General features: G+C 39.6%; 1 protein-coding gene across 4 annotated transcripts in view; it reads left to right on the forward strand.

The window, feature by feature from the left end:
- The first annotated feature begins 7600 nt into the window (after positions 1 to 7600).
- spata17 (spermatogenesis associated 17) overlaps positions 7601 to 22972 on the forward strand; it is a 44678-nt gene continuing 29306 nt past the window's right edge. For all 4 annotated transcript variants that reach the window (XR_006822192.1, XM_046032756.1, XM_046032754.1 and 1 more), the window contains exons 1-5: positions 7601 to 7744; positions 8187 to 8276; positions 9437 to 9518; positions 11002 to 11052; positions 15069 to 15172. Coding sequence is in view for 3 of the 4 variants with exons in the window: in XM_046032756.1 (XP_045888712.1) it covers positions 7677 to 7744; positions 8187 to 8276; positions 9437 to 9518; positions 11002 to 11052; positions 15069 to 15172 (395 nt within the window). In the remaining variant the exon portion in view is untranslated. The remainder of the gene's footprint in view (positions 7745 to 8186; positions 8277 to 9436; positions 9519 to 11001; positions 11053 to 15068; positions 15173 to 22972) is intronic.

The raw sequence follows: 22972 nt of genomic DNA on the forward strand, positions 1-22972 counted from the left end.
GCATTGTTATATTGTTGTAACTCCCCTTTGCCTTTTTACATGCATGATGGCACCAAACTTGCTATATAACTCAGTAATGGCACCACAGGTTATTGGTAAATCAACCACTCACTTCCATACTCAAGCTTACTTGAGTAAGGATTTTACAAAAATAATGATGCTTGTCAATGAAGAGGCTTAAACCTGGTGTTGAAGGTAACACAGCTCTCTACAAAGTTCTTTAGAGGTACTCCATCCTCCATCTATCATGCCTCATTAGATATATTAGAGTAGATGTACAATGATAGCGTACACAGTCCTACTTTTGTACTAAGTTCCCCAACCCTGCATCTGTCCAGCATTACACTGTATACTGTTGCCGTAGTATAAATCATCTGCTTTTCCCCATACAGCCTAATAATAGGATTAATAATAATAAGATTCTACAAGGATTAAAAAAAACTACTCCACCAGAGGGGCTGAGCACAAGTTAAAGGTACAGCATGTAAGAATTGAGACTACTCTCCATCTGTCGAATTCATACTCCAAAAAGGATGCAGCACATAGCAGGTCAGAACTGCTGCTAACTGCCATTAGCTTGTTAGCTCAGTTAGCAGTGCAGTTAACTTTTCAGTCCTATTAGCTGACTGAGTCTGTAATGGGAACCAGAACCGGAGCTGGGTAAGCGGGCAACAGAACCAGCCTCAGCAGCTTCCCAGTGAACCTAACATAGCCTCCCCACCTGATTGAGGCCAGTTTGATGACGAGAAATAGAGTATCAAGGTGATTTACAGCAGCTCTGGCCAGGACTCTGACTCCAGGGATGACAAAGACACAGCGGAAGGGAGCTTGGCCATCAGAGGCAGCAACAGCCAGAATATTTTCACATCTAACATGGTGAATAAAAGGTTTATTTCAACCAAACCAGAATTGGTGACTGTTGGAACAGTGGAAAGACTAACCAAGATGGTCTTGGTGAGTTTAATTTTGTTTCAGTCAAGTTTGAATGAAGTTTGCGTTACAATGAGTTAACAAGGTAATTCATTTGGTGAAAGAGAGAAACTTGAATTCAGAAGATGTACAGTTGTATTTTTCTGTTTAATAATGAAAATATAAGAATATTTTTTGTTTCTTGACATTTTGTGAGTGTATTTTGGTTATTTATTTGCCAAAAAAAATAAGAGAGCTTGGTTAAAGTAGCAAATAAAGCAGCCAATTTAACACATCATGGTATTACAACACAGGACAGGACAGGGCTAGGTGGTCAGCATACTTCACATTCTGGTTATAATTCTCATTTTTTAATGTTTGAAACTAAATTTCTGTCCAAATCTTACACATTGTACATTTAAGCAAGCATGAAAAGGGAACATTAATAACAACATATGTAGGTACAGATGTTCACACGAGAAGAGATTCAATTAATCATTCAGTCACTCCACATGTCACTGCCTCAACTAAACAAGGTCCAATGTATCTGAAACAGAGCCCCTATATATTCCTGTGTGTGTGCATGCACTTGAGTGTGTGTGTCCCTGTTTGTGTGTCAGGGATGATTGCTCTTGACTTCATTAATCTCTGCAGTGTGGTTATGATTAGCTCCCCGAGGCATGCCAGAGGACATCTGACACACACACGCTCACACACTTACTGTCAGGTCTGGCCACCTCTCCAGCCTGCCTCTCTCATGGTCCAACCAATTAGCTGGGAAATAGAAATACACTAGCTCCTGTGGTGACAGGACATACACACAGACACAGGCGTGCTAACGGTTTGTTATACTTCACACAGATGCAATAGAGTGTGCGTGTTCAGAATGTCATAAATGCAAAAACAACTTTGGAGATATATGAAAAGTTGTGCTCCAGGACCATTCCTGGAGCACAACTGGAGAACAAAAAGAGATCAGAACAATTGGTTGATTTCAGTGGCATGAATTTATTATTGTTAGTGGATCTGGAAAGCTGGGTGATCCTACAGTTCCCACATGGAAATTTTCAGGTCACGCGTACCTACAGTCAAAGAGGTTGTTGCCATCACTGCTAACATGAAATGTTATGTGTCATTTGTGCTTGAAGTGACAGATGGGTGCAGCATTAAAGAAATAGATTAAGAAGAAGATGAAGGAGGGGGGAGATAGAGATAAGGAGAGAGAGAGAGAGAGAGAGAAATAAACAAATTCTAAGTGTAAGGTTAATGTCAAAGAAACAGAGGAAAAGAAGAGAGAAACAGAAATGTTAAAAAGCCCGGGCTAGAAGCTAGCAAGCAATGCAAACCAGACAGAGCAAGCAAAAGACAGATGCAAATCAGAACAAGAGAGATGAGTGTAATAGCGAAATAGTGGGTAGGGGGAGATGAAAAGAACAAGTGAAGTGCAAGTGAAGTGATACAGAGAGAGAGAAGATGGAGAATCCTCAGATGCATGCCTACACCCTGCCATGATCAGAGTATGCACTGGATGATTTATTTTCCCTCTCCAATATTGAGTCCCCGAAAAAAAAAAAAAAAAAAACCTTCATTCTATTAAACTACTGAGGGCTTTATTTTGAAAGGAGAATATGATTGTGGGTGTGGATGTGTGGGGGCAGAAGGACTGGCCATCAGATGTGGCAATAATGCAACTAAAAACGTCCATCCTTATCTTTACTCTTTTTTTCCTCTTTGATTGCTGTTCTGTTCTGTTTTTCCATCCTTTCTATAAAACGTGTAATAAATACAAAGATATGATGAAGAAACTCTTGCAGCCACATTTACTAAGCCTTTGTTTCTGGATTGATATGCACTTTTCTTAATTTTGCATACATTTGAGGGACAAAAAACGATACTGATAAGATATAAGTGTGACAAGTGTGATACAATTTGTGATGGTTTGGATTTTTTTAAAGAAAGAAAGAAAAGTTGTGGTCAGAAATGTAAAAGTTACAAGGATATATAATTGCTCATATGATGCTAATAGACATTTGAATAATTTAGTTGAAACCGAACTACAGCAAAAGTTTTGTAATGCTAAGATCAGAATCAGAATCAGAAGAAGCTTTGCCAAGTAGTGTTTTACACATACGAGGAATTTGCTGTGCTACACATAGACAAACATACAATTTACATAAATAGATGCAGAAATATAAATATGGAATAAACAAATGCAAGTTATATAAGAATAATAAAATAATAGAGAAAAATAATGCATTACTTCGGTTTGTGTTGTGCAGACGTATTGCAACAGAAGAGAATAATGTGTACATAAATATATAAAATGACAATATAAAAATATAAAACAACAACGATTAGCAATTAACAACAAACATGTTCAATGTGAAGAGAAGGGGATATTTGTTCTCTGCATTTAACCCGTCCTATTTAAGAGCAGTGGGCTGCCATTGTAAGGCCTTCGGCATGGGTGGTGCTGGACTTGATCCGGCAACCCACCAGTTTCCAAGCCAAGTCCTAACAGACTCAGCTACTGCCGCCCCATTCATTTAATAATTATTTGTATTTTGGCATCACTACATTTAGATTTTTTAAAATCCAATTTAATGTTTGTAATTGTGACCCTGACGGTCTGCGGAGAAAGCATGCTGCCATTTTAATCTGTGTGTGTGTGTGTGTGTCAACACAGACAGCAAAATGACAAATTGTTGAAAAGAAGAACGAGAGGAGTAATGATGGAACAATAATGCCACATGTGTACTGTAGACCGCGCGTGTGTGTGTGGTGATGAATCTCTCATTGTGACAGTGGGGCCGGCAGCAGCGAATGTCCTTCTGGGTGGGACATACACACACACACACACACACACACACACACACACACACACACACACACACACACTGAGACACGTATACACAGATGGAAACGACCACACTAATGGATCACCCCTGTCTGCACGCAATCCGCCACAAATAATGATGAACCACCCCTGCATTAAACTATTTTACACAATGCTCAATTCATTACTTCTCTCTCTCTCTCTCTCTGCCTCTCTCTGCGGGTATAGGTGAGCTAATAAAGGTATGATATTTCTCCTCTACCGGCACAATCATAGTTTTTATCCATTAGTAGGATATTAGGATGGGGAATGAGGAAATGTTGGAGGGAGGGGATGGGATGGAGAGGGAAAAAGACATTCAAATTGGTTTAAAAGCATTGCCACTGTAAAAAGTAACAGCAGTCCCAGGTACCAAATATAGTTTTGCTAAGAAGGCAAGGGCCAGCCTCTGGCCTTTTCAGGTCCTAGGTGAGCTTTAAGTTTGACGCTCCCCTCCATAACTTCATCAACATTTTAGTGTCACACAGATGAGATCAGCTCAAAGTGCTTTAATCACATTATAGAATCTTTAATATTTAATCATGTTACAGAATTAGCCTTGTGGGTGTGACAGGGAATTTTAATTGTCTTGATGACAAAAACTGCAAAAATAAGGCCTAGAGTGAAAATACCCTGAATTATCCTATGAAGAAGCTTCAATAAAACTTTGAGCTTAGTAGTTTATTAAACGCTAAACTCACTTTGTATTCATCCTTGTCCTAAAGTTTAAAACAAAGTTTATTCTGAATATTTGTAGTTATCTAATGATTCACATAGCTTGCTTTTAACTGTAGTGGGCTATGGGAATGAGAGTTATATTATAGGAATATTGAGAGTTAAATTAACATCTTCCACCTATTTAAAAAGGGCACAACTAGCCACATCCCCAGTAATATATATACATTTAGTTTTTGGGATAGGAATTTGAATTGGCATAAATTTGGCATACTGTATTGACATTAAAATCAGAGCCAGTACAATGTTTGGATCTTTGCAAACATTTGGATCTGGACATTGTTAAATGCTGATCTATAGTTTGCACCGGGTGCCAACTGAAAGTAAGCTATACCAAAAAACTAAAAATAATCTTTTTCCTTGTTTGCTGATGCTCTAGGCCGGCCTGGACCAAAATAACGTACAATAATCCATCATACAGTCATACATGTGAGCTGAACATGTTTTTGGTGCTAGGCTTCAATATAATTGATCCTCAAAGACAATTTCATCATTAATTTTATGCCAACTAATCACAATTTTTCACTTTGTTATTTTACATTTAATTTCCTCTTTTTATTTAAACTGCATAGAGACTAATAGACCAACAAATCCACACAAATCAACACATTAACTTGGTTAATTAGTGGAATGTTTCAGGGAATACAATCAGCATAATTTCTTTGGTTTAGACAAAATCAAGATGTTGTGTGTTACCTTAAGTGTATCAGGCTGTTTAAAAATATGACAATAGAAGGTAGAATGATTTGATAATGGCTGAGAGAAAACTCCTTTTTTGTCTAAAATATATTTTCCAGCTTCACTTTGCTTAGTGTGGGAGGGAAGAGAAGAAAGAGTCATTATGGTTTTCAATTAAGTGATCCCTGGGCAGAGAGGGATGCGTCAGAGTGGGGGAATTAATGTGCTGCGGACAGATGTTTAATAATAATGGCCGAACTGGTCCTGCCGAGAAACACACATTCCATCAGCTGCACCCTACTGTGGCTACAGGAACACACACACACACACACACACACACACACACACAGACAGAAACACCGAGAGAAACACACAGACAAGCCCACATATACGGACACACTCACATGTAATCACTCATACACTGACACACACAATAATGATTCATACACACGCACTCTGCAGAGCAATGTGTGACAATCTCACATACACATTCACCCATAGACACTGGGAACTGGTGTGTATGTGTGTGTCTTTATGACCAGCGCTGGCCACAGCGCATATGGCCCTCATTTAGGAACAATGGGCATGGAGAATGACTGGTTGGATGAGCTTCCTGACTGTGAGAGGTGACTGGAGGCATGTTAAATGACATGCCCCGTATGGAGAGATGGAGCAAGAGACAGAGAGAGAAAGAGAGAGAGATGTCTACATGGTTAATCCTGGATAAGGAATGGTTGCCTTGCTGAGCAACAAAAATGTTTTGATTGAGAAGGGAGAGAGGATGGGGAAAGAAAAAGGAAGGTGAAGAGGCACAAAAGGGGGAGATATCCAAAGAGCTGAAAGGGGAGGAACTTGATGGAAGAGTTTATTACAGGAGTAGAGGGACGTGGAGAAGATGGTGGTCAGCTGGGTCTAGAAGTGGGTCATTAGACAGTGTGTAAACAGCATGTCTTTTTATGAAGTGCTCTCTCTCTCCTTGTTGTGTGGTTCTCTCACAGATACACTGCTGGTGACACCTAATCAGTGTTGTGGCAGGACGAATGGCTTCCAGCCGTCCTTACAGTCTTGTCAAAAACAACACTTCCCTAAAAACCTCTCTGTCTCTCTCACTCACATGCGCTGTTCATACCTTCTTGTCACAACAACATTTCTCCGGTAATTACCAGGGTGGCCGCCCTCCTGCCGCTCCTCGATGGATGGGCTGAGCCACCATGGGTTCGCCCCTCCAGCCATAACTCTACCTAGGACGTCTGCCTACTGCTCTTCACCACTGTGGTGGCCCTCAGACAGCAAATTGGCCTGCGAGAAAGACAGAGAGACAGAAAAATATACTTAAACAAGAACACAGCCTGGCTCACAGAGAAGTAGGAATGCTAGTGCACAGACATGAAAGACATGGAGATGGATACACACACACACACACATTCACTTTCACTTTTTTATTTGTCATTTGCCAGTCTCTAAGGAGTAATTTATAATACAGACAGTCTTTTCTTCTGACCACTGGCCAGACAGATATCTTTCCTCGCACAGATACACAAGTGCACACACATACACACACCCACCCTGCTGAGGTGATCATTTTGACAGGTGAATATGGCTGAAGAGCAGTGGAGGAGTGACGAGGAGGGGAAATGAGGATGGAAGCGTGGGGAGAAATAAACTGATAACTGATGAAGGGTGATAACGTCAGGAAAGCAGGAATATGGATGGAAGTAGTGAGGCAGCTGGCAGATCAATACTCAGATCCACAATCTGCATCCAGAGAGCAGGCATTTTATTAATGTCTTCTCTGGGATTTTTTCCCCCTCCCATTCTTATATTATTTACACTGTATTTCTGAGTTACTACAGTAGATAAGGTGGAGGAAGAAGCAGAGGAAGAAATAAACAAGATGGCATGTGGTGTATTACAGTAAGTGCATCTGAACTAGTAAGGACACCAAAGGAATTTTGGTGTTTATAATTTATTATGGAGACTAGCAAATGGTAAATAAGGCTTTTTCTAGATCATATTTTCATCCCATAAAAATTTGTTTAGGCCACAAGAATATCTGTTAATATAAACTTTAATGGCAACAAAATAAAAACATGGCAGTTAACTCATTGTTTATTAAACTCTTAACAGAAATGTGTAGGCCTAATGCTATGTCATATTTTCCCCCCACTTACAACAGGATTATACATTTAGACAGAAAGTGAAATCTAAAGGGTACAGGAGAGGTGCTTTATCATGTACAAACACTCCAAATGATTAAAACAAAATCATCCCCCAAAATTAACCTCACAAATAATGTCATGGACACTTGGACATCAACTGTTTTTAAAAGCGTCTTTTTTGTTAGACTATAGAGTGGGGTTAGCACTATTCACTGGGTTGAGAACAGAAATCCTACTTTCTAGATGCTTTGAACGCATCTCCACCACCTTGGGAAACAGGGTGTTGTCAAGACAACAGGTAAACTCTGGCCCGAGTAGACATGGCGGAGGTGCTGAAAATAAAAAGTGAGGTCGAAGAGTTTCAAAGGGAATTCTTCCACAGAAACAGGTAATAGTGTAATAGGTAGTATCATAGTATAATATTCAGATATGAACCACCATTGTGGCGCTTGGCAGTCAAAACCAAACTTACACCAATTAGCTAGCTAACGTGACTCGAGACGTCATCTAACGCTCGTGTCATGCTTTTGTTAGTTATACTGGCTAACTTAACTAGCACCGCGTTTGTGCTTAGAGTTAACTATCACTGACTCCATACTTACCAGCAAACAGCCGTTGCTAGTTACAAAAAACGGTGTTAGTGCAGACAACTGAGATGTTTGTCGTGTTATTAGCAAAGACAGTGCTTTGTGTACGTAAAGTACAGATAGGTATTGTTTACCTGGTTATATGGTGTGTGTGTGTGTATATATATATATATATATCACAGTGAGATATTGAAGCTACAGTAAGGTTATGCCTACAGTGTTATTTTTATGTGTCTGTGTTAGTCAAGCTGAGGAGAACAGACAGAAGGAAAACCAGGCAGCCACCCGGATTCAGAGCTGGTTCAGAGCCTGCAAGGTGCGGGCGTATCTCAGGTATAATGTGTATGTGTGGTGAGTCCAATTTGAGTCTGTAAACCAGAAAAATAGACGTTTTTTACTCCTTCCTATGCCATAGGCATAAAAGCATACGCGTCTTAATATTTTATATATCAATTTGAGGTTTGAATTTTCCTTCAGGGGTTGAAAAACATTCAGGCAGCATTCTAAGAGTTAATTTCAAGGGAAACCCTGATACTAGCTCACTCTCATAATTATCCCACTTCTAGAGCTTTGCAAATGGCCTCCAGGAATAAATGTGGCTTGCACTCTGTGCTCTTTCTCACACACAGAGAAATAAATGTCTCTTTCTCTGTGCTTGTTCCTATACTGTGACCCCAGCACCATTCTGCAGGGTCAGCAGACAAACTTCCAGACAGTAGGTTAATTCAGATTACTTTAGTTAATTGATCAATGCATTAAGTGGATAATTAGCAACAATTTTAGCTGCCTAAGTGCAACTCCGGGGTTGTGCTATCCCCACTATAAGCATTGATTTTCTAGGCATATGAATGGCCTTTTGGAAATTGATGGCCTCATTGGAGGCAGAGAATCACAGTGGACTTGCATTTAGAGTATGTTTGAAGATGAATACAAATGTGTGCTGCTGACTAAAGGGGGTGAAAGGCTCATCAGACATGATCGAAAAGCCTGGAGGAGCAGAAATGTTCTGTCTGTGTGTCTTCGTGAGAGAGTGTGTTTGTAAGCATAATGTTTCCCTGACCTTTTAATTGAAGTCCTTTACAAAACAACATTTTGTATGCAGAAAAAAACCCCACTCTTGTCTTTATTGTTTTAAAAAACAGAGATTATAGTTTATTATAGCAGTAGTGGCTTTAGAGAGTTTTGTGATTAAATTAATAAAAATTGCATTACATACAGGAATGCAATTCTTTTAGCTTTTAGTATTTTTTTTTTATTTAAAGCTCCCTCATATTTCTAGAAGGTTTTAATGTTCTTGCTTTTTAGGTTTTAGATTTCTTGTATTCAATTAGAAAATTTCTGAGCATAAACCAACTACCTAAAGATCAAACAAAGAAATCCACAATTTAATTTCCTTCCATATGTATCGGAATAACTTTTTTCAGTGTTTTGCTTCATTTCAACTACTAAAACCTATCCAACCCTGTCCTCAAAATGACTTTTTTTTTATACAGCCATCTGCACAAGAAGGCAATCATTATACAGAAGATATGGCGGGGCTTCACAGCAAGGGCACGTTTCAGACAAATGGTGAAGGTAAGCCAGCGCCTGGAACAGCTATAGATATATTGATTATGTTATGATAGCATGCATTAGAATTCAATTGCTATATTCCTGAGTCCCTGCGTCTGACCTTAAGAGATATAATTCACTCATTACACATTGGGAAATTAGCACTTAGGAATATGATGCAGTATGATAAGGAATTTCATCTATATCACAACTCCTGGGATATGCGTGGAAAGACTGTGGAGAGGAATAGAAACAAGGAAAGAGTAGAGGAGTTTGTGCGCATGGTCTGTGTGTGTGGTGTGTGTGTGTGTGTGTGTGTGTGTGTATGTATGTGCTTTAGTAAAACAAGGCTCCATTTTCAGCATATTGCCTCCAACTGCTTCTTAATTGAACAGATTGTTGATACCGGATCCAATACCCAGTGCTCTCACGTATAATTTTCCCCTGGATTGAGTTTTGTAAACGTATCACAACAAGCTATTTATCATGCCTGTAAATTGACTGTTTGCTAAAGCATAACTGCCAGCCACCGTTTGGGAGGCGTTCAAGAAATGGAGGAGGGGTGGGGTGGTGGGGGGTGGATGGTGGGGGTGGGGTTGAGGGGTGTTGAAATAAACGATGAAGGATGTGTCATAACACACATATGGGCTAAAAAGAGGCTGTTTGGTCTCATTTGGAAACAGACGAGTACTAATTAGAATCACTCAAAATCACCACAGTGCACTATTTTAAATCAGCCCTGAGAGATTCTGTTTTTTTCCCCTCTCTCTCTCTCTCTCACTCACTCCTTCTCTCTGTCTTTTTCTCTCTCACTCTTGTGGACCTTATCATGTGTAATGTGACGTCCACAAAGCTTCATCTCAAAACATCAAGCTGAATTTACAACCTCCTTTCAAGTCTTTGTCTTCCTTCCCCTTTCCCTCCGCCGTGTCGTTATTAAAATAGACGTGCTGAGATATGAATCCCCTTTTATGGATGACTCTCCAGTTTGCTCCTGAAATGTGCCCCCAGTGGTCGGCTGGCATGTTTGGTGTGCGACGGCTCGTTGAGTGCGCCGCTGAATATTCTCTGGCCTTTTGTTTGTCACTTCTGGCAGTGCTGTCATTGATTATGAAATCCAGAGGAGAGCGTTTGGCTGTCATACATCTCCATTAGCTCGCTGCTTGACTACCATAGATTTTCTTGGCCCTTGTCTGCGTTGGTGTATTAAGAGAGTACCGTCCTCCCCTTGATACAAAGTCCCGCTAACCACTCTCTCTTGTTCTCTCTCTTTACTCACTCCCTTTCTCTCTCCATCCTACTGACTTTTTCCTCTTGTTCCTCTTGTCTTTCTTGCTTTCCTTCCCTCCTTTTCTGCCCCCTTCCTTCCCCTCTACAGTGGCCCTATCTGTGCTGCCTCTGTGCAATGTATTATGTATAAAGAGCTCTTTATCTTTGACGCCTGCTGTGGACAGATCAGAGGGCTGGGAGACAAGATGTAACGCCATCTTTTCCTTTGTGTTCACAGGCTGCATATTTTATCATGAAGATGAATTTCTACGAGGAGATGGCGGTCAGGGTAAATATCACCACAGTGTCTTGTTTTAGCAAATGGAGCGTCGTGGTGGGGGGACACTCTGTTTCTCTGTGTGTCTGCTGTGAATGGGAGGCCCCATGAATTGCAGCCTGTAAGCACTTCATCTCACCACTTCATCGCAATGACTGTCCATCATAGCAACTTTTTAAATCTTATAATGCAGTCTTTTTTCCCTACTTTTGATGTGGCATATTGTTGACATTCCAGCACAATTCAATTGCATACGTAATTTAGGCCTATTAAAATCAGGTATAATAAACAAAAGAAAAAACAATTTTTAGGAATGCATTTATATATGCTGTATATATTTTTGATTTTTCCTCAGCGCTCATGCCCATCAAATGTTCCCTTTCTCCCCTCAGCAGCTACTACTGCTCAACTCATAAATCACACCACCATGGCTGTGACTGATGTTCTGGCACTTTTACACAAGGATATTGCACAGAAACCCTATATTTTAACAATTCCATATAGCCTACTCTTTTGGCTAACAGTTTCACTCTGCCTAAACCATTAAAGTGTTTTATAGGCCTACAAAAGATCCACTAGTGTTTATTGAAGAGGGTGTGTCACTATCCAGCTGGACAGAGATGACTGCAAAATTTTCATATTGGTGGAAAAGCTTGGAAATTGAGGGCTTCAAGTTTTACACTTAATAGAAACCCAAACAAATTTGAAGTTGACCACCCTGTCATTTCAATAAATGTCACATAATAAGAAAAACATAGATTCTGGGGTAGTGTTTGACCCAGGTACTTTAACGTTAGGGGTCTTGATGTCTGCATGTAGAGCAGAGTAGGAGCTTCTGAAGTTAGAGAAAAGAGGCCTTTATTACCCATATAAAATAACCACAGTTTCCGAAAGGAAGCAATAGGAATTTTAATGGAAAATGAAATATATGTGAACAGGGCATCCAAGTGGCTCTGTGGTTAGGAATTCAAGAAAGTACTGGGTTTGAAAACCCACAAGGGCCAAATGAGGCTCTTCTGTGCAGAGTGCATTTTATTCTGTGTGCTTGTCTGGGTTTTCTCTTGGTGCTCCACTTTTCTCCCACCACATAAGACATACATGAAGGTTTTAGGAACACTCCTGCCACTGTCCTTGACCAAGGCTTTGGCCTCCCTGAGCGCTGCACTGTGTACTGCCCACTTCTCCTAAAGAAATATCATTGGGCAAATGCAGACACAAATTTGTAACACATAAAAAGGTTCAAACTTGTTATGAATAATGAAAGGGTATTGTGAAATATCTAGTTTTTTTTAATAATGCCCCCTCAGGGTACCCCCGGGGTCTTAAAAGTAAGTAAATTTCATTACCAAAGTATTAAATTTCGAGCGCTAATGGAACAGCAGAGCTGGAAGACCCGCTGAAGGTTACTGGTCAGTGAATGATACAACAGCAACGGAGAGACAAGTGTGTATGAGACGAGGACGGGTTTGTGTGTCAGCGTTGCGCCGCTGTTGTAGGCCAACGTTATGTGAATGGAAACATCAAACTAACGCACAATAAACTTACATCACCCAGATGCGCCGATCACGGGAACGAGGGAAAAACAAACTGGAGCCCAACTCCTTATGCGCGCTGCTTTCAAGCCAATACTATATAATACTATATTTCAAACAGCCTTTAGATGCTTTAGAAAAACAGAACAGGATGAATAATCACTGAAGCAATTGGCATATTATATTACATTACCTTATCTAGCCAAGGTGTAACTAACTGCAAAAACTCCATACAATTTGTTTGTATTTTTGATTTCACCCCTTAAGAGTTCTTAGTGCACAAATATTGGATTCATTTCATAGGTGTCATTTACACTGTGGATACTGGGGACATGTCTCCATCACTTTTTTTAAAGCATTTGTTAAATATGTTCTGAAAAATGGCTTACAACAAGAAATGTTAAAAAAAACAAATAAAAATACTTTGAGAAAGGTTTATTTGCATTGCATGTTTTCTTATTTAAGAAAACATGCAATGCAATTTAAAGATAAAAGAAACAAATGTGCATTGTTCAAAAAAGTTTAAGCTAAAAAAATCTGAATCACTTTATTTAAATAAAGACAATTCTACCATAAATTTGTGCAGAAAATGTCTCCAGAATGCAGGAAATTAAGTGTTTAGTGCTCAAGATTTTCTAGGGGACCCCCAGACCCCCATTTAAATATATTTCAGCATTGAATCATCATCAAAAAGTGTTAAAATATCTTCTTATCTTGTTCTCGTGAACCCAATATTGTGAATTGTGTATGTGAGCTAAGTGTATCGTCACACCCCTAATCTGAACCCTTATGTCCCCACCACTTTTCAACAAAAAGTGACATCCTTGATTCATCTTATCTTATCAAAGTACAAACACACCCCAAGCTATAGTGTGTTAAATATGAATGTATTATAATAAAATGTTTTATTAAATTTATGTAACTTTGTAAATAATTTTCTCGGGCTTAAAATGAATAAATAATAATTTTAAACAGCAATGAAGTTAGTATTAAATTTCATCCTAGGTGGTATTAAAAAGGTCTTAAAAAGTCTTAAATTTAACTTTGAGAATCCTCGGGGTACCCTGCACCTGTTGAAAGATGAAAAAATATGTATGCCAGACTTTAAGATACAATATGTCTGTTTTTTTTAGATTGCTTATATCCGGCAAAGTATTGGCAAGACAGAGAGTGAAGGGCCTGTACTCGCAGACCATCTTATACCAAAGAAATATTCAATGTGTAAATAGAGAGAAAGAGTGAATGGGGGAAAAAAAAGGAGAAACAATCATCTGAGAATCCCCTTGTGACACTTCCTTTGAATCAATTTAGAATCTTTTCTTTTTTTTCTCTCCCCTCCTGTTGTCTTTATCATGGCGTGGTAGCTAACAGAGGATAATGTATTAGGGCCATAATAGAAACCAGTGTTTACATGCCGCACCTCGGATTTGTATTAGATTCAACAGCATCGATTGCACTAGTCAACAAAGGTCAGCAAGAACTCGGGAGGCGGCAATTACTTTATTTAAAATTATCTATTGACTGGCAGATCAATGCTAATTCTTATTTTGCTCTTTGTTGTTTTTCCCCATCCTCCACTTCTCCTCCTTTCCTCTCTCCCCTCTTCTCATAGTGTGATTATTCTTTTACCTGCCATTGTTTTAATCTCCTAATTAGTCTGAAGGACATCCGCCCCCTTGCTTTAAAATGGTCCACTGGTGAGTGTGTGGGTGTGTGTGTGCTAGCTAATCTGTGGCCTCCACAATCAATGTGGACTGATACAGTTAAACGTATGGAGGTGTGACAGCTGTTTGTCCCCCCTTGGATTGTTCCTCTATCACTACAGGGTAAAAAAACTGCAGGTGCATACATGGTTTAAAGCATTCTCCCATATATGCTAATACCATCATCCTAATACCATTATTTTATTATGTTTAAAGTAATGACTAAAGGCTTGGCAAGACTGTATTTAGACAGCAAATACAATGATGGGACCTATAGCAATGTCTTTGTCTCTGTGATGTAGTATTACGCTGGTACTTGTCTGTGAAGATTCTCAGTCATCCAGGTCATAGTTGTCCAAGGAAGGTTAAAATCAAGGGCAGCTAGACTTGGTTAAAGATACTTGAAGACGTTGTGCCTCTCATCCTAGTGGCTTGAAGAAGGCCTGAAGAAGCCCCTTGGATGAGTGGCGAAACGTCTTCAAGGTTCTCCACCAAGTCCAGTTGCCCTTGATTTTATCCTTCCTTGGATATGCTGGTACTTGTGTTAATATTGTATGTTGCTAGAGCAAAAGAAACAAAAAAAACATGCCATAATGCTTTACTTAACTGTCTGTGAAGAGCAATCCTATTTGGTATTAGTCATTGAAATAATGGCTATGTGAAGCTAATTATTTCTTTCATATGCTAAGAATTAAGCAAATTGCCACACTACCAGATTTCCCAGCTTCCACATCTCCCCATGTTGTTGGCAAACCTCTGAAGAAAACCTCTGTCATGCTCTAATCCATCACAGATCCAGCGGAGATGGAGAGGATTCTTTGTGAGAAAGTATATTCATAATTTCTACGCACGCAAGAGCTATCTGGAAGCACTCTCCAGGAAAAATGAACTTGTCAGGTAAAAAAAAATCCAAAACAAATGGTGCTGTATATTACAGTTTGACGTCATTGCAATAGAATGAATGCCTGCTCTTCATAATGCACAGTACGACAGCAACAAGAAGTAAGCAAGCTGTACCCTTTTTGTAAAAAATGTTAACTATAATACTTCACTGCTTCTCCTGTCTTTTCCCATTTCTCTCATATGTCTCACTCACTCCCTGTCTTGCTGTGTTTTTGTACCATTTTCCCTTTTACGAATTGTGGCAAATCATATCTTTGCCCAGGGACCACTACATAACCGCAAAGGGACTCGTCAGTCAAGATGAATTGATTTGATTAGATTAGTGTAAAGGCAGTTGGTTAAAAGGTGTGCTTGTGTGCTCATAACCTTAAAATATATGTATCTGTGTGTGAGAGAGGAAAGAGTGTGTTGTAAGATCTGTACTTGCATAGTTGTTACCTCAGAAGTAGAATGGGGACAGGAATGGAAAAGTGAAGGAATGAAAGAGACGGAGAGACTACGAGTGGAAAGAAGAGAGAGAGAGAGAGAGAGAGAGAGAGAGAGAGAGAAGTCCTCTAAAGTGCTCCAGGCTAAGAGCGAGAGAAGTGAACGATGTGAAGAAATTAAAAATTAGCCTCTGATTTGAACCGCAGCTCGTGCATTAATAAAACATCCTGTGCTCCAGGGCTTACTGCTAGAGATACGCCATCTTTTATTTTTGACAAAAAAAACATCACGTTTAGCTAATAGTCACATTTTTAATGTTGCTAATATATTTTACCACAAAATATCTTTAGGCTTCTGCTAAAATTAAATGTAAATTTGTTAAAGTGCTCCTTGGATCACTGACTTCCCCCCCTCACTTCCCCACCAGCGTTCCACCTTTCCTCCACACTCCTTGCCCCTTTCAGAGGTAGGGGGAGCTAGGCTGTGTAAGTCCATTAAGGAAGTGTTACCACTTTAGTATTATAATAACACAAAGACAGACACACAGGACTTTGTCAAGTGTTCTCACACAATACATGTTTAAAACTGGTAAAATCCTGCTCATACTGTTTTTTCTTTTCCACTATGCTTTGTCTAAAACAGGGGTCTTAGCCACAATATAAGTGTGTGTGTGTGTGTGTATGTATGTGTATATATATATAATATGCTGCTATGATTTATCAAACTTGACTAAAAAGTAAATAGAATGAACTTACAGAAAATATATTTGTAAGTGTAATTAGAACAAAGGTTACATACATTACTATGCGGTCACAGCTTTCCGATCTTTTTTTACCTTCTTGTATATATTAAAACAATTAAACACAAAGAGCAGAGTTAGACTAGATTAGAGAAATGTAGTAATGAAAGGTTATTGTAAAACTAAATTCAAGGAGCACAAGATGTGATGTCATTTTACTGGTTTGGTTTTACTGCTTCATTATCAACTGTGTGACATCCCAATTTACACACACACACACACACACACACACACACACACACACACACACACACACACACACACAGCCCCTCCTCCACAGTGGTTTGGGGTGTTGAGGTCACTCTCTCTCCAGTTAATCACATGTTTATTTAGTGCTGCCAGGGTCACGATCAATTAACGCCGTGCCGGCATTTATTTAAAATATCCTTTCTGTGTTAGCCGCTGAGCCCTTGGATCGCACGCTGCTTGATCACTCACCCCGCAAAGGTCCGCTTTTTAATCCACCTGCTCCCTCCCTCTTGTAAGTCTGTCGGTCTGTCCAAACCTGCTGCATAAATTATTCAAAGTTGGACTAATGGTCCCCATTTAGTGCAGGCTGATCGGCTGTGCATGGTAATGATATAGGAGTAATACATACACTGCTGAACCTCTCTCTCGTCTCTCTCTCTCTCTGACTCTTGTTTCAGTCTCTCTTTCTCTCTCATGACAGATCTCCCTCGCACGTGTCATTTCATTAGGTACAGCATCCAGCTAATACACGCTACTTACACTACCCTCTTCTATCCCCTGACCTCACTCTGCCTCTCTCCCTCAATCTCTGCCTTTCCCCTTCTCTTTCTCAATCTATTTTGCTCTGTATCTTTCTCTCCCTCTCTCTCTGCCACCGGTTTACTGTGCTTCAGTGTCCATCCTCATTCATCCTTCCTCTCCTTCTGCATAGCCTAATGAAGTCAGGACCCTAGTGCAGTCCCCACTCTGCCACAGTTTTCCTTGATACCCCAACAATTTATCACTTTGTCAGGGAGACACTTAAAGTTCCTTGGTTTTAATAAGGGCATGCAGTGGGACGATGGGGGCAATTAGGCAAGCGGAGCAAGTCCGCTTTGCATATTTACTAAATGTGCTGGTGTCATTGCTGCCGCCACCAACACGGCCTGTTGACTGCATGAATTATTCCTCTATCTGCAATAAACAGCTGGGTAATTATTACTGCCATAATCAGATAAATACTTCTCCTTGTGATGTTGCAACGACATGGCAAAATCTTTTAACTTCTCCCGTAGAGAACAACCGAGAATTTATTGCTAGGCTGAGCAGCACTAGTGTAATTTTTTATTCTTCTCTTTTTGTGCTATGCTGTCTCTCTTCCTCTATCTACTTTTTTCCCTGTCTCTCCTTAATCCAGCCTTCTTCATTCCTCCCTCTCTTGTGTCCCTTTCAAGGACATTCATGAAAGGAGAGCTGCTATGGTGGAGAGTGCGCGGGCCTGCCTGCACGCCTGCCCTACGATCACTCTCCGCTTCTATGCGTCAGTCTTTCTTTTGCTGCTCTTTCTTTCTGATCCAGTTTGGGTGGAGACAAGTTCACTCCTTCAGTCTGATTGGATTTGTATATTCTGTATGTGTGTGTGTGCGTGTGTGTGTGTGTTAAAGTATAATCTGGGTGCTGTGCTCCCCCTGCCTTCTTAGGAAATAACTTTTCAAAGTAAAACAATCGGAGGAAAGTATGTAAAATGTATGAAGTTTCGAATATTAGCAATATTCATTGGAGATCATTTCAACAGTGGAATTGTACTGGCATCAGTTTTACTACTTTAGTGAATTAGTTAATCAATCAGTCAGTCATTTAAATGGAAACGCTGTGTTATAAGGTTGTTGAAGGCTCAATACATTGAGCCGGCCACTGTCTAAATTGACTGGCTGACTACCCACTCCTTGCCAGCTATTGAATCATTCAATTGGCGCAATTAAAACAGCCAATCAGGTCAAGCCTCCATTAAATATTTAGAACCTTTCCAATTAGCTGGCCTGGATGACCGCAGGTGTGGCCTGCTGTCCCACAATGCATCAGTCTCTGATATCCCGTCAGACCTTGACACCCCGTTGTGAACCATGGAGTAAATAATAGAAGAAGAAGTGAGACATTTAGTTATATGATATTAGCCATTTAAATAAGTTAACAGTCCAGGGTGAAAATGTCAGTTAGAGTTTCAATAATTTGAAATGTGTGCTTGATTAGCTTGTCCAACAGTTCAGCAGCCATCAGAAGTATAGTCAGAGTGCTCACACTGCATTATATGGCATATTATATGCCAATAATCATTATAATGGAGTACACGCAATAATAAAGTAATACTAAACTGTGCAAAATAACTTTAAATATTAAATATATAAATTTATATATCAAATTACAATCATAGATGTTTGAAATGAAGATTATGAAAAAGTAAAAGTAACACATTTTTACTTGACTGTCAAGGAAAACTATATCAGCTCTAAATATCCCTTCCAGTAAACACAATGCCTTAAAGGACAGGATTGTGTTTAAAACAATAACCACATGTACATTGAAACAGGTTTTGCTTGCTGTAATCATTCCTCCTGCTCATACTTGCAGTGAAGAGACCACTTCCTCATGCAGTGTAAGAGATGGGTGACAGTCCTCCTTCCTTTGAAAAATATAATGTAAATTCCCTCTTTTTGTTAGTCTGCTTCCCCTACAACACAAATAGGGTATTTTAAATAAAAAGACTGTAATAGTGGAAGATACCCATTTGATTTGTCTAACTTAGCATAGACTCAAAAAGCTGTTAAGTGTAAAAATAGCATTTCTGTTAAAATACAATAATGAGCTTAAACAGTAAAGAAGTTTGAGTGGCAGTGGTAGTAGGAATACGTGTTTTTAAAAGAATATACATAGACTCAAATTTACATTTTGCTTTCCAACCTTCTCACTCAAGGGAGATACAACCATGACTTTATCAACATTTCACCAATATGGTCAATCAGTATATTGTCTGTATTCTTAGTATATAATTGATGGTAAGTAAAATTGTCTGCGATGGACTGGCGACCTGTCCAGGGTGTACCCCGCCTTTCGCACGATGTCAGCTGGGATTGGCTCCAGCCCCCCGCGACCCTGTACGCAGTATATGCGGTTGATGGTAAAATTGTGAATGAAAATGTTGTAACCCAAAGTATGACTCACAAAATACCAAATGTTTGTTTTTTGTACCTATACACTTTTGTTCAGATATAGAAGTCAAGGTATACCAAGATGATTTCTAAGGCATCAGTGTAGGTTAATTATCCAGATGTAAAAAACAAAACATATAATAGAATTACAATCCTGTGTTTTACCACACTCTTTCTTTCTTTCTTTCAGTCAAACACACACACACACACAAGCACAGGGCACGTGCTGCATGCCGAACAGGGCTAATGAGGGTTGTATGTTGTGGCGGCTGGTTGGGTCGACACAGATCGAGGTGCCTTCAGCCGTTACAAATCTGTTTGGCTTTTGTCCACTACATAGCAATTAATAACACTGGATCTGGGGGCAAGGAAGCAAAGGTCACCCATTCAGCCTGACATGCACACACACTCGCACATATGGACACAAATATAAGCAAAAGTGTGTGAACACATAGTATGAACATTGAGACACACATACATATTGCTGATACACACACACACACACACACACACACACACACACACACACATAAAGCCACGCTTAAACATTCTCAGCTCAGACCAACATAGACATATGAAAACAGGTCCCGACCCCCAGAAACATTGCCAGTCAGTTGTTAAGGTGGTATTAATGCATAAACAAACAGCAATACACACATATACTGTAAATACACACAGGCACAATTGGTGCACATTGGTTTGGGAACCAGACTGTCCCATCATAAACCAGAACTTTATATTTTACATTAATAAGTAATATCCCTTTTAGCCAGGTGGACAAATAGGGGCCAAGCAACCTCTATATTTACCCACACAGTCACGCACACAAGCATATATAGACATACAGCCGCACATTCATATACACAGTCTTAAATTACTGTGCTTAATATTACACACACACAGACATTTAGACTTGCTCTCATTCTTGACACACACACACACACACACACACACACACACACACACACACACACACACACACACACACACACACACACAGTGCTCTGCATATTTCATTTATTTTGTAATTTAATCTGGTGCTGCTGAGGAAGGAATGAGAATGCAAAGGCAACGGGAACGGTGTTGTGATTTCTTTTTAAATGTCAGTACCCGCAGAATGTGTTAACCTCACATTACAGACACACTATGAATATTCCGGTTCCTTTGTGGAGGCTTGTAATTCAAAACAAGTTGAGTAGAGAAAGAAGCAAGAGAGAAGGAAAGAAAAAAGGGATAGAAAAAGAGAAAAGAAACGTTGGATTGTTGAAGAGCTATGGCTTTATTCTTAGCTGTGTGTGTGTGTGTATTTTCACATTACCATGGCATGTGTGTTTTAGTAATTGTTTCCAATTCCCTTTTTAAGTTATTACCCCCTTGTAAGTATAAGGCTGCGTGATTGCGGAATGAAATTGCTGTGTATGGGCTTTTAATGCATCCCATTTAGCCAGCTTCGCTTAACAGATGTCACACACAGACCTGTCCTGGCTGCGGTGATGAAATATATCCATCATCCTCCCACTTATAGCCTCTTGCTCACTTTGCTTTTTTCCATCCAAGCACTCTCATTCTCTTGTTTTTCTCCCACAGCTCCTCTGTCTTTCCATGTCTGTCCCAGTCTCCCTTTTATCATTAGGACGTTTTTTATCCATCTGAAGGACACTCCAGGGAACTGTCAGCTATTCGGCACTGTGTTCCAAATACACACTAACACGTGCACAAATGTACTTGCTTTTTTACCTTGTGCACAAGTCTTTCATTTATATAATATTAAGATATATGGGCAGAATGTCTCGGTAATGTGTAACATTACTGGTCTATTTGTTCTAGAGAAGGTATTGTCAAAATCATTAGTCTGATATGATTGTTTCAAGAAGTGAGTTAAATTAAACAAAATGTAGTGGCAGTAATCAGGCAGTCATTGTCATTCAGCAAACATACATTAGTGAGACAAACTATTGTATTTAGATTGATTAGACTACTTATGAAGACTGGAAATTATGTCTTATAAGTTGGTGCAAAATGATGAATAAACTTTGGTTTGTGTGTAATATTTCTGAGGATTTATTGACAGAAATATAATATAATATCCATACTATATATATATAAATGAGCCATTTATATCTACATAACTGCGGACACCCCCTTCCATGGATGTCGCAGTATTGTGTCGTCATGTTTCTACCGTAGCCGACAACAGACAAACAGCGCTACAGAGCGCGTTTCGTCATAACGGCGTTCTTATGCTTGTATAATTTCAGCAGTGTAGCAGGAGAAGTGACATTTGGACAAATGAAGGCGCACACCTGTTATTTAGCACGAGCCGACAGCATGTGAATCTTAATAAGATGAAGCCAGAGGTAGTCGGGACAGATACAGACAGATGATGGCAAAAAATCACGGAAATAATCGGTGTGGATTTTCCCAGATCGAAGGCTTTGATGTGGGACAGATGTTTTCAAAGTGGAGCTGAAGTTGTCTGTTTTCTGCTGGACAGGTAATTAAGTTAGTCGGACTTTAGCGGTGCAAATAAAAGCTGTTGTTTGATAGCTTTAGCTAGAAGCAGGCCATAATCACTGAGAGAAGTGACACGTTTCTCCTGTCAGTGGTGTAAAATGTGTAGTTGGATTAATTTCATGTAGCCTTGTTATTCTCCAGCCTGTGGTTTGGCTTTTCCAGGTACATTAGCGAGACAATCAGCTGATCTGTAATCGTCAATAAAACGGTAACCTTAGCTTACGCATGTAAGCGATCAGTCAGCTAAACTTTTGCTGCTCTGGTAGAAAAAACATTTAGTTGGATTAGTTTCATGTATTTATTCTCCAGCGCTGTGCTTTGGCTTGTGGTGTAAAATATGTAGTTGGATTAATTTCATATAGTTACACTCTCTTCAGCGCTATGTTGAGACAATCAGCTGATCACAAATTGGCAATAAATCAGTAGCTTTCAGCATGAAAGCTCAGATCAGCCAGCTAAACCTTTACTGCCCTGGTAGAAAAACATATGTTGTTGGATTGTAATTTAATGTAGTTATTCTACAGCGCTCTGTAATGGCTTTGCAACATGGATAGAAATGTGCCGTTACCTTCCTGAGACAAACCGCTGATGAATATTATTGGCAATAAAACGGTAACAGCATGGAAGCTCAGATCAGCAGCTAAATTTCTGTTGAATACTGCCCTGGTAGAAAACATGTGGAAAACACAGTAACATTTATTTTACTGCTAATAGGGACACAACATAACCGTGTGCCTATCAAGTGACCAGTAATGAATACTTTCCGAATTTGCTTAAAAAAAAACTTTGCCACTGTGCACACAAATGTGTAATTTGTACTTTCACATGCTAAATGCCCATTAAAAACGTTGCTCCGTTTTACCACAAGCTGAAATTATGGCTGTCAGTACTTTCAAAAAA

Source organism: Micropterus dolomieu, linkage group LG20 (genome assembly GCF_021292245.1).
Source record: "Micropterus dolomieu isolate WLL.071019.BEF.003 ecotype Adirondacks linkage group LG20, ASM2129224v1, whole genome shotgun sequence".
Lineage (NCBI taxonomy): Eukaryota > Metazoa > Chordata > Actinopteri > Centrarchiformes > Centrarchidae > Micropterus > Micropterus dolomieu.